Genomic DNA, 13,181 nt, shown 5'->3' with positions numbered 1-13,181 from the left:
TTGAAGAATTAGCCGCTGACACGATTTGTCAGTGATGATGTCACCGTGATTGCGGCCCGCGGGAGACGTTCAAGAATTAGCTACTGTCACGAGTGTCGATGATGATGTCACCGTAATTGCGGCCCACGGGAGATGTTCACGATTTTGCCGCGGCCGCGGGTGTCGATGTTGATGTCCCCGTGATTGCTGCTTCGAGGGAGATGTTCACGATTTTACTGCGGTCGCGGGTGACGGTGATGATGTCCTCAAGGTCACAGCTCATAGGATATGGTCACGATTACGCCGCGGTCGCGAGTGTCGTGGATGATGTCCCTTTGTTGCAGCCCGCGGGGGTCACGGATACCTATGATGGCTTTGACTTGGTTTAGGAGAGATGTCCACGCTTCTTCCACGATCACAGGTGTCGATTATGATGTTACCTTATGCATAGGAGATATTCACGATTACTTCCGCGATCACAAGGAATTTCCACCACAGGGGTAGGCCCGCTCAAGTAATTTGGCCTATGACCACAAGTACCCTAAATCCGGCACTGCGTACAATCAAATCAATACAAATACATGTATTTTAACGGCTGGTATGTTATTCAACGCTAAAATGCTCTAGAGGCCTAACCTGAACATAGCTAATTGACTGCCTCCAATCTAAAAGCAGAACATAACGAAGCAAACGATCATGAACAATCATATGTTTTGACTTGTCAGTTTTGTCATTTATCATATTTATTTGTGTTTTGTTACCGAGGTTGAGGTTATTGCTGAAAATTAACAAATTGTAAAGAATCCATTTTAGGTTTTAAACTAAAAAAATGTGGCATAATCCTTCAATACCCCCTCCTTAAATAATTGTTTATTGAAAGTTAAAGATATTTTTGACAATCTTATTATAGTTGCCTATAATTAGGGCCAACATATTAGGCTATGTCTTCTTTGGTAGCTGACTATGGCAATTCTTCTGAATCAGACTCAAGTGATGAAATTCAGGGAGATAAAAAAGACAGGTAAGTAAGTAGTTAGGCCTAAGCATTTTGTAGAGCTTAAACTTTGACTGTTTCAACTTGCCATATCACTTTGGGCCTAAATGCCTAATAGACAGCAGTTTATAAAATAGCATTTTTAAATAGGCCTAGGCTAGCAAATTTGGTATGCTATGATTTTATATACCACAGCCTATCTAATCATAAAAAAAATATACGGTCATAATCTGGTAGGGGTCTGAAAACTTGTAATGCGTTGTGTTAAACGAATCATCAAGCTTCAATGTGACATGTAAACCCCTGGCATATCTGCAAACATTTTAAGGGTTTGGAGCTACCATAAAAGCGTTCCTCGTTAATTCTTTACTAAGACTGCCTCTGACGGACCTTAACCTAATGGGACTTCCTGATTAACCTTCAAAAATTTATGACCCTAGCTCATCATCTCATGAACTAAAATTCCTTCAAATTAAAAAAAATCCTATAAATATCAAGGCAGGCCTTTTTTATATGTTTAACAAATGTTGGATTTAATATTAGAACAAGTAGAAACAACATATCACACAAATTTCGCAGGCTATAAACCTACCCTGCGGTTTCTATTTTGTGCAAAAACTATGTGGAAACACAGCATCCATTTTCTTACTTAAAACCTGAATAGTCTGTTTTTCTGTATTAAGAGTGCTCCACTTTTTCCCAATCTTTAAGCCCACGATTGTGTCCTGTTTGTGTTGCAAGGAGGGATAAAAAACCCGCTATTGAAAAGCTGTTTCCCTCTTAATAACTGCCTTGTAGTGTTTTTAAATGCACACACAAAGTTTTTGTAGCCAAAGTTTTTGGCTGGTAGTCACAACTTGTAAATAGTCTTACAAATGTTAAATACCTAAGAAGTTGTGTATTTTAGTTTTACTTCAGTTCATTTTAGTTTATTTTGACATAGCTAACACTAATTGTATTTGGTTGATTTGGCTAAATAAATGACTTTTGACTTATGACACACAGCAAAACATAAATTTTGTCCACTCCTAACCATAATAGTTACGGAAATACTGGTAGTACGAGTTAACCTAGCCAATTAGAACAAGACCAGCAGTGTCCACCTGCAGCGTTCATTGCCAAAGTCCTACATGAGTGAAACTACTTGGTGCCTACTGCCGCACCCTGTATAAAGTATTCACTTTAAAGTGAATAGGTAGGCTTAGTGAGTTATTTAGGTCGGAGGTATTTAATTTAAAGTTAATTAAATTGAAATTTTCCATCTAGGCCTATTGTCAAATTTTGTACTCTAGGCCTATTAAATAATTCAAAACACTTTTTTACAGGGTGAAACCGTCCACTGAGGCTGAAAAACTTCCGTTACCAAAATTTGGCGAAGATGGCGCCATCAAAATCACCAACTCAGTATTTAAAAATCCTTTTGCTGAAGAGGAAATCGCCAAAAGTGCCATCTTAGAAAAACATGTAAAAATGATTCCTGCCAAAGAAGATATTACGCAGATTAACGGTAAACAAATATGTTGGATGTATCGTAAAGGTAGATGCCGATTTGGTCATAACTGTAAGTTTGCTCACGACTCGGACCTTTATAGCGAAGCAACCGGAGAAAACTTGGAGCAAGCCGAGTGTTCAGCAGGCGGAGATGCTTCTACCAAAAGTGAAAAAGTGGACAAGCCAGTGGATAGTGAAACCAAGAAAAAGAAAAGGCCAGGGCTAACCCAAGGCCTCGTGCCTGGCAAAAAAGTTATGAATATGTACAAAAAACAGAAAGTCAGTACGAGCAACAAAGTATAGTTTTCTGTAACCATTCGTACTCTTGTTTGTGAACTTGCATGTATGTCGTTTAGGATAGTTGTTTTAAACATATTTGGCAGTGCTATTTTAACAGTTTTTTAATATTTTTATCAATTAGTCTAAGTCGTTCAAGCACTGTTTGTTGTGAAGCCTAGCTGCACTTTCATATCACATGTTTCTTAGCACTAAGTAAATACTTTGTCATTGCCATTTTACAAAGTTTTAAATAGTGTCGCAATAAAGCTTAAAAATCTCTTTAGCACTGCAAGTGCTTTAATACCAGTTTGGTCTAAGTGCTAATTATTTATTGCCTTGTGTTTATCTAGTGATACGGTAATTGGTCTTCACTAATAATTTACTAAGGTTCATGCAATCCCTCGTTGTTGTTCTTTGTTGTGTGATTAGATCTAGCTAATAACCAACTGTAATCAAGGAAAATATCGGACATGTTAATCCAACAGTAACTTATTTTGGCCTTGAAACCTGTCCTTTACAGGAGATCCCCACATTTAATACAAGTTTTCTATATGTTTAGAGACCTGACTATTGTACAATTGGTTGGGATATGAATCGTAGTATAACATGACCTAACAGGTAGTAAAAATAGCAAGAATATGAATACAGTAGACCTCCACATGATGCTCTTGACCGACCTCCCATTAAACAAAAATCAGATTATCTGCCCTCTATCGTAAAATTTTAATTTTTAACCGACCTTGCTTTTAGAACAGTTCGGTTTAACCGCCTCTTTCTAGGATCTCGTCATTTCCGCTCCCACGCTAGGTGATGGGAATCATATACGCTTATCTCCACAGGATGTGACTAAGAATAAGTTACCGGTATTTAAAATCCATCCCAAAAAATTTTGTTTCTGAAAACAGCCAAATGTTTGTAATTTAGGCCTAATCTAGAATTATTATGTTATCTCTAGAGTACACAAACAAGCAACTTGTAGGGAAGTCAGGGGAGGGGGGTTAACGACTCCAAGGTCTAGATAGTTTTTGTGACTCTGCTTCAAGTGAGAGGCTAAACAACATCCTATCTCATAACAAAATGGTTGCTTGTATCTCTGATTTTGACAAAAATTTCCATTCTGTATTACAATAGATTTGGAAAGCATCAATTAATATAACAGTATTTAAGTTTTAAAATTAGAATTTTTATTGGCTCTTGCCTATAACTATAATTTACTCCACTGAAAGTATTTGACTTAATCGTGTTTTATGTTTATTTGTGACTTTTCTATCAATACGAAAAAAAGAAGATAGACAAGTGTAGTTTATTTAATAAATACTGCAAGTACGACTTCAAAATAATGATTATATCCAAATAGCACTTAATTTTGTTATGTTTTTGGATTGTCCGTTTTAACCGACTTTTCGAGTTATCCGACCTAGGCAGGGTCCCATTAGGGGGGTCTACATGTGGGCTATATAATGAAATGTGGAAATAAACTGAGTAAGATAGGGTAAATGATTTTAATATTTAGACGGTGAGGCCCTTTGCAAAATCTTTTTTTTTTTTAAGAGCATATTTGAGGTAAATATGTATAGCAAAGTTTCCTTGAACCTGGGGGATTATTGAAAAAAGGATAAAAACCACAACACTAAAAGCAGTTAGCCTACAATATTTTCAACTGGTCTGCATTACAATTTTTTGTAGCCTATTTATTTTTCCCACAGTCACCCGACAAAGTTGGCTTCCTTGTACTGTTTATAGTACAGAAAGCTGCTAATTGCTGCATATTTATACTTTGTTTTTGACGAAATCTATTGTAACTCATGTTATTTAATGATGAATAAAGATTTGATTTGATTTGCCGTACGGTTTATACTTTGCCGCACATCAGGATTCCAACGAAACGACACAAAACAGCGTGGTTCTATTATGCACGTAATCCGTCTACGCTTGGAAATAGGTTGGCAACACTTAAAGATAATAATACTATGAGCAGCTGATTGACTATTATAACTACAATTTAACCTGTCATTTCGTGTTTATAGTTTCGGTATTTCTGAACTTTCTGGACTTTTCTTTTAAACGTGTTTAAAACATTCCTACAATCTTAATAAACAAGAAAATACATTTAAAGCATTTTTTTAGGCGCGGAAACCACTTCAAATTACAAAAACATACGGAACTATATTTTTAAAAATGCGAAGCACATTTCTTGCAGAGGAAAAATAGCGGAGTGATACGGACCGGGTACTACTTTCTCTAGGGCACCTATTTGTGTTGCCAGCTGAACCTAAAAACGTGTTGTATAGCGTTTGAAAGACTAATTATTTTATAGTGACTGTAGGGAAAATATAATGTGTAACACGAGTGCAAAAGGCCTTTGCTGCACTTGAGATCATTCCGCACGAGCCGCACATTGCTCTCGTGTGCAGCAAAGTGCCACTTTGCCCACTAGTTACACAAATAACTATTACCACATGTTGAAGCTCAAGAAAAATTTCATTGAAGCTAGTGATGTGGGCCGGGTAAATACCCAGTGGGTAGGTAAATATAAATTGGGTATTTACCCGGGAATTTACCCCAGGCCCGGGTAAATACCCAAAAAGTGGGTATTTATAATTTTTATTAAAGTTAAAGAAGATTGAGATGTTTTTTTGCAATTATCACCCTGTAAGGATAGTAAAATGATGATAAAATGTGTTAAACAAAATTTCATATGGTCACTACTAGCATTTTACTTCTGGGTACAATCGCCATAAATACCCAGGTCTGAGCATTAAGCATAATCGGCATAAATACCCTGGTCGCATGGTTGCACTGGTCCTTTTAATTTCTATGATGGATAGATGAATTTATTTTATTGAAAGTGAAGAAAAATAATTTGCAAAGTAATAATTATTATTTATAAATACATGAAAATTTAACCTAGTAGTGGCCTAGGCGTGTAAACAACTTAAGAAAATACTTAAAATTCAATCTGTAGGATGGCAGGATTTAATAATATTTTTGTTCTAGATCTTTTGTTGATATCAATGGTATCAAAATAAAAAAAAACTAATTTCATAAACTTGTGATAGGTACAAAACATTTAAATCTATAGCACAATAAATCTTTCAAAACTATATTAAGTTAGACCAAAAACAGGAGATACATTTTTTAGTAGGTTTATCCAAATATATTATTTTTTCCAACCAAGCGGTAACACAGAAAATTGTAATTACTTTTAGTATTCCGCCATTCTGCCTTAGGTCTGTCTAGCCTTCCAAGCCATTTATACGATCAATTTTTTTAACTATCATAATTTAATAACAGTAGAAGTAGGTTAAGTTCACTATTTCTCTGATGAGGTGTTGCCTTGATAAAAAACAAAACCCCATTCTTATTTAAAAACTTTATGTTTTATTTTTTTTAAAGTGCTAAATTATTAAATAAAAGGTACTAGTAAAGCTTCAAGTTACTGTAAAAGGTGTGACTATCCTAATTTTTCATGTAATGATAACAATAACATATTTAGGGGTGAATATAAATTAATTTCAATCGATTTCATAAATACCCAAAATACCCGGGTATTTATGGATTTTGGGTATTTACCTGGGTAAATACCCAGGGTATTTACCCTGAGTTTTAAATACCCGGGTATTTTACATCACTAAGAAGCTCTTATGTTGATCAGGAATCTTAATATGCATGTTAAAAGAGAGTATCGTGTTAATCATAAATCATAAATCTTTATTGGTCATTAAATAACATATGTTACAATAGACCTATAACATGGAATCTTCATTAAACTTAAATATAACAAAGACAACAAGAAAATAAAGCTAAAATCATTTGAAAAACACAGAACTATATAGCCTATATGAAACAAAAGTGAGGTACCTACTTAAACAAGTGTTTGAAAGACTAGGTAACAGTTGACTAGGGACTAAGTAAGAACTAGATAACAATTTTACCATTACAATTGTATTCTGCAAAAAATTCATCTAAACTGTAAAAAGGGTGGTCAGCAAGCCAAACCATCAACCTTTGTTTTAGCCGAGTACAAGGAATGTCAAGTATTTCACTTGCAAAACAATTTACTATTTTTACTGATATACTAGCAAAACTTTGCTGTACTGTTGTTAGTCTGGTGTAGGGCCTATCCAAAGCAGATCTTCCCCTTGTGTAATATGAGTGAAAATTATTTCTTGAGCTAAAGAAATGTGAATTTTGTTTTACAAAAATAACACACTCTAATATATACAAATTTACAGTTGTCAGGATACCTGTTGCTTTAAAAAGAGGTTTACAATGGTCCCTCAACCCTGAATTGGTCAACAGTCTTACAGCCTTTTTTTGAAGCTTTAAAATTATTAGAATGTGGGTGGAGTTACCCCACAGTAACAGACCATACTTTAACAGACTTTGAAAAAAAGCAAAATACGCAGATCTAACATACAAAGGAGGAACAAAATCTCTTAGACGTCTAATTAAAAATAAAACTCTTGACAATTTCTTACTTAAGTTATATAAATGGGTTGACCAGCTTAAATCACTATCCAAATCTATGCCTAATAAATTTACACTTGACGAAAAATTCTTTTCTTCCTCAGGTGTGCGACCTAACCTAAAAACAATAGTTTGAGTCTTTTCAGGATTCATAAAAAACCCATTGACACTGAACCAGTTCCTAGCTTCATTGAGGGAAAGTTTGGACAGCACCATGAGTTCACTAAAGGTACCTTGACTATTTAAGAAAGTGGAGTCATCCGCATAAATCACAGAAGTACAGGACATACATTTATCCAAATCATTAATCATTATAAGGAAAAGAACAGGGCCTAACACCGAGCCCTGGGGCACTCCGCAAAAGACCTCACTCTCATCTGACAATATACCCGCAACATCAACCTGCTGCCTGCGGTCTGATAAGTAAGACTTAAAAAGATTGAGTTCTGTGCCACGGATACCGTAGTACTCAAGTTTATTCAAAAGTAAACCATGGGGAACACAATCAAACGCTTTACTCAGGTCAACTAGAGTTGCCTGGGTAAGAGAGGCGTTTTCATAAGAATTTAGCACATGCTGCACCAAGCGCCTTACCGCATCCGTGGCACATCTACCCGTTCGAAACCCAAATTGCCAATCAGATATTAGGCCATGGTATTCAAAAAATTTCATTAATTGTGATTTTATTATGGTTTCGAACACTTTGCCAATCACAGGAACTAACGAAATAATGGTCTTATCAAGGGAAATGCTGATTCCTAGGACCAAACTCACAAACTGCAATCATCAATTCTTTCCTTCCTTTAGCTCTTGATCTAACTCAGTTTGCAGTTATACCTTTGTTTGCCATGACCATCAGTAAATTTCAGTGACAGTATCTAGGTTTTGTTGGAGGAGTGCTATAAGAACCAGTCTTTGGTCATGGGATGCTGTATATGGCCATCAGCCACAGGAGGTCAGTTGAGGGGTACAGTTCTACATCAAATAAGGACGGCTGGCAGGTGAATAGAGTTGATTGTTTACAACGAGTTACTTAAGTATAATACCCCGCCGCAGCAAACCTGCAGACTAAGCGAATTTCAATTTGTCTGATTACATTTTTACTCAAATATTTCCATAAATAAGACATATTTATTCCCTATTTAAATAACATTAGGTTTAACAAGCGCTTAGGTTTGCTGCTACGGGGAAGGTAAAAAGTGTTTTTTGACCATACGTGAATAGTATGGGATGAAATAAATAAATTTGCCAAATTTTATCAATATATATCCATAAACAAGTAAACTACAATTTTTATTTTCTCCATAAGAATAACATTGGAATTTTAAATTAAACTATTTTTTAATTTTCTCCGTGACCGTTAGGCATACAACAGCACTTCAATATACTAAATTATTTCTTTTTTTAAGCTCTACAAAACGGTTTGGAAAGAAATTGCAATTTTTTTTGTTTTTAGTGTAAAAAATGGGAAAAACACATTTTTACCCCATAAAACCCCCCATAAACCCCTGTTCCCATGGTCCGATTGTAATTAATTGTTGCCTTATTGGATATAGTATAATATACACTAACACAATCATAATAGACAAAACGGTTGAATTACTTACTAAACAAGCTGCTTGTTTCCATAAGCAAATTAACACATTGCGTGCGAGTTACCGCCCGGGGGGTAGGTCCGCGCTCCGCCACGCTGCGGCGCGCCGCCCGGGCGGTAGTGTGCACCCGCCAAACTTATTCGGTTTGAGTGCAGCCGCACTCCGGTGTAGGTCGGAGTATTTTTGTCCGTGCTTCGTGTACACAGTGGTAGTTTTGTGGTGCGATTCGTTTGTAATTATCGTTACTCGTTCCGAAACTATACCTGGTGGATTTTGACTCACTCATTGTTAACTGTAATTTTGTGCTATATTAGTGTGTTTCATTGTAAAATAATGGCATCTGCTGTGGGTGTTTAGCAAACTACGTCGACTCTTGTCATGAAACAGGACATCACCACACGTTTTTTGATATTCGTCATACCGAAATATGAAAGCCAATCACCCAGCAATCGGGTTTGTTCGACGCTGCGGGCTGCGCCGCACTGGGGCTACGCCTGCCATTTGATGGGCCGCAGCAAACGTGTTAAATTGAAAACAAGCAGTTTTGAGAGGTTATCTTAAAACGAAAACTATTTTAGTTTTGTAACATAGTTTGTTTAAATAGTGGTACAGTATGACAAAAAATATGGTTCATCACACAGGCAAAAAGTGTCTTTTCAACCTCGGCCTCGATCGTAAAACTTAAGCTCGGGTAAAAAATAGTCACTTTTAAGGCCCTAATGATAAAATATGTATTAACAACTTTTAATGGTTAACCGCAATAACAAAATACATTAATGAGGATAACCAAGGAGTTGGGAAAAGTGACTAATATTGTTTTATAACATTTATTTCAATCATATATACACAAGTCATGTTTCAATCATCTTTTGTACACTAATGGAACCAATTGCTATCATTCCATTTTTGGGATTACTATACCGTTGAGGGGTATTTCAGTCAGACCCACTCATGAATTTGGATAGGAAGTCCTTAGGCTTGGGCTCTACAGTGTCTTTGAAGTACATCATCAAATGACATTCTTGCTTCCACTTGTTTACGATTTCCTTCAGTTCCATTTGACCCTGGAAATAAACCCAAGGTTATGTTAGAGTCTCAGTACTCAAGACTCACTAACTAAACTATCCACTGAACAGATAATAAAAACTATTAAAAAATTCTTGGGATCAAAAGTAATGCTATCTTAAAAAAGCCTACCTTGATAATCAACATATCGATTAAGCGTATATCCTTGACGTCTTTATGCTTGTCAAACTCTTCTCTCAGCTTTGCATAGCATTGTTTTTCAGTTTTGGGAATATGGAAGTCGTGAACTGAAAAATAATAAAGGTTAACAATGAATTCATTTTCCTACTTCCGGATATTGACAACATTAATATAAAATATTTTAATTACCTTTCAATATTAAAATTAAAATATTTTTTTATGTTAACAATGAAATGAGAGTAGCAACATGGATTGAGTAAGAACTAAAGCTGTATGCAGGATAATGTCGTTTACTCCAGAGCTCCAGATATGAGCTTAGGACCACAACTTCCAGTAAGAGGAGGGGGAGACTAAGTTCGTTGCTGGGTCATCTTTTCCTAGTCGAGTGTTGGGTCGGCTACACACCGCAGCAGCCGAGGGGAGGCAAGTGCGACATGCATGAGATGAGTCACTTGACTTGTCATGTCACAAAGCAGACAATAGCTGAAGACAATGCAAATAAAGGCGTTTAAAGTAGCCTATAGGCTCCCTCCTTCACAGCCCAGTGTAATGATACAATAAAATAACCCAGTCACAGCAAACCTGCAGACTATGTGAATTTTCATTTGCCCTAATGGCTATAGACCTGAGTAAATCCTAAAATATGTCAGATTTATTCACTATTTAAATAACATTAGATTTAACGAGTACTTTGCTACAACAGGGAGGGGAAAAATGGTTATTTGTAAAATGTTACCTAATAAGGTTAGTATAAATGAATAAATTTATCTAATTTTAACAAAATATACCCATAAAAACAAGCAATTTGCATAAGTTAGCCTAATTTATTCTCTATGAGAAAAACATGGGAATTTAAAAATAGGTAAGGTTTTTTTTTAATTTCTCGGTTATTATTGATTGTACAACAACACTTATGTACACAATGTACCAACACAAACACAATGTATCACTAATTTTGTTTGTTTTTTTAACTCTAAAAAATAATTTAAAAAGAAATTAAAAAGTTTTCTGATTTGTGGGTACAAAATGGGAAACCCCCAATTTTTACTTTCATAGAACTCCGTTCTCATAGTCTGATTATACTGGTTTGTAAACATGTTAGAATAAACGTAGGATTACTCATTTGTACCAAATGTAATCAAAATCGGATGATTTTTGCTCAAGTTATCGTTCTAACAGACACACACATATATATATGTTTGAATGTAAATGGATGGTGTTTCTACTTCGGGGACATCAAAATGAGAAAGTGTCTAGGTCTTACCATGAGACCGAGACACTTGGTAAAAGGCCAGTTTTTACTTTCTCCCTATATACCATAGTATATGGAGAAATTATTGTTTTCGTCAACATTTTTGAGTTTTGAGTGGATATATTTTCTTTTAGGGTCCCCCTGGACCCAAAAAAGTGGTTTTCGAAGTTATGTCTGTGTGTCTGGATGTGTACAGAGCTACAGACTACACCTGTGGTCCGATTTTGATGAAATTTGGTATGTAGGTACCTACTAATCCATGATATCTCCAGGAGTTTTTTTTAATTTTTTAGAAATGTTGGTTCTTAGTATTGATTTTCAAATAAAAACCCATTATAAAATAATAGCAAAATAGGATTTTCTCAAGAATGGCCTGAATGATTTTGATACAAATTTAGTATTGTAGCCCTTCAAATTTTAAACAAAATTGTATAACTCCCATTTCTGTAAAAATTAAAGTTCAATAGTTATTGTTAATTATGTTATTTTCCCATAAAAACCCATAGTATAAGAGAAAATCATATTTTTTAAAAAAGGCCGGTTTTGGTTCAAATTTGTATGTGATAATCGTTATAATTCTCAACAATATAGTGCAACCCCCAATTGCTGTAAAAATTGTGGTTCAAAAGTTAGTGTAGGCTACCACACAATGACTTGGGGTAGCTTTTGTTATTAAAAAAAACCCATAAAAAACGGAAAAAAGGATTAGCCTACAAAAAAAGATTTTGATTAAAATTTGTCTGTTATGGTCCTTATAATTCTAAAGAAAATAGTGCAAACCCACCCCCCCCCCCCAATCCTGTAAAAATTATGCTTCAAAAGCTAATGAAATGAAACTTTAGTTACTTGCATCGCTTACCCATGATAAAAGTTGTTGACAAGCTAATGGGAGAAAGTATTCTTATGTGTCAGATTGCTGATACCGTTTATTTTAGTAAGTTACAATACCATAACTTATTCGTCGTATTTTTGTTGTCTGTGCCCTACAATGGTAGCCTACTTAATGAGGAATCCAATTTAAGTTCAAATGGATAGATGACCTGATATTTTGTCTAACACTATTGTAGTGTTCTACTGTACTATGAAAAAGGACCAATCAACGAAGCACAGAACTTAACTAACCTAACCACCAGCACAGTCTGAAATAAGTCTTATTGAAAGGGCATACTGTAGGCCTAGGGCTTTAAATGTTCATTCAGTACCTACATAAGCCGACAATAGGTGTTGAGATCCAGGAAATCTATGAACTGATATTACATCCGATTATATATCTTAGTTTTTCGGCATACTTATCGTTTCTTAATGTCGAGGCCAGAGGCATTTTTACACAGGAGATAATGTACTGAAATAACGCTTTTAGGGATAGCGGCCCAAACCCGTATGTTATGTGGATGTGCCGGAAGCCAAAACCGTACCACCCGCACCAAAGTACCAGATAACACCCAAACTAATCTGTACCCAGTAACAAAACATGTAGGCCTAAGGCTAGAAGGGTTTAGCCAGGTGAAGGCATATCTATATCAATGTTGGTTAAATCCGATTGCAAAATGATTTAACACCTATTAACCATGATTTTATACAGTTCGAAAACATAAAATTAGTTATAAAAATCTGTATTATTAACCATTTATGCGATTATGATATTGTTTTAATATTATTATAACACAGAATTGGCTTACCAATTATTGGAATTTGACGATACCATGCTCGATATAGATTCCTTACTCTTCTTTGAGCTTCAATTTGATCTAACGACAAAAGAGGTTTAACTTGTCTCACGAATACTTTAGCAGCTTCCCTTTGAGCCATTTTATTTTTAACAAACAATTTAATGAGAAGAGCAAATTATTTTTCGACTGTAAACATTAGACAGAGTTTAGAGGACAGGCGATGCGAATTGCGAACACAAAAAGAA

At 35.4% G+C, this 13,181-nt stretch overlaps 2 protein-coding genes across 2 annotated transcripts; one reads left to right on the top strand and one right to left on the bottom strand.

Annotated features, from left to right (window-relative positions):
• Positions 1 to 722: 722 nt before the first annotated feature.
• LOC129005369 (uncharacterized) lies at positions 723 to 3,044 on the top strand. The gene is made up of 2 exons (XM_054434236.1): positions 723 to 1,000; positions 2,299 to 3,044. Exons 1-2 carry the CDS (start codon positions 921 to 923, stop codon positions 2,765 to 2,767), a joined length of 549 nt encoding a protein of 182 aa, XP_054290211.1. The 5' UTR covers positions 723 to 920; the 3' UTR covers positions 2,768 to 3,044.
• A 6,575-nt stretch (positions 3,045 to 9,619) lies between these two features.
• Positions 9,620 to 13,175, bottom strand: LOC129005379 (NADH dehydrogenase [ubiquinone] 1 alpha subcomplex subunit 6-like). The gene is made up of 3 exons (XM_054434246.1): positions 12,946 to 13,175; positions 10,006 to 10,121; positions 9,620 to 9,872 (listed from the first exon to the last, which is right to left on the bottom strand). The coding sequence occupies exons 1-3, from the start codon at positions 13,073 to 13,075 to the stop codon at positions 9,744 to 9,746; spliced, it is 375 nt and encodes a 124-aa protein (XP_054290221.1). The 5' UTR covers positions 13,076 to 13,175; the 3' UTR covers positions 9,620 to 9,743.
• Positions 13,176 to 13,181: the final 6 nt, after the last annotated feature.

This window comes from Macrosteles quadrilineatus, unplaced genomic scaffold (genome assembly GCF_028750875.1).
Source record: "Macrosteles quadrilineatus isolate MER2022 unplaced genomic scaffold, UCM_ALF_1.0 Scaffold_20__1_contigs__length_2534061, whole genome shotgun sequence".
In the NCBI taxonomy this organism is placed as follows: domain Eukaryota; kingdom Metazoa; phylum Arthropoda; class Insecta; order Hemiptera; family Cicadellidae; genus Macrosteles; species Macrosteles quadrilineatus.
The sequence above is the reverse complement of the archived record's forward strand: the minus strand, read 5'-3'. Positions and strand labels throughout refer to the sequence as shown.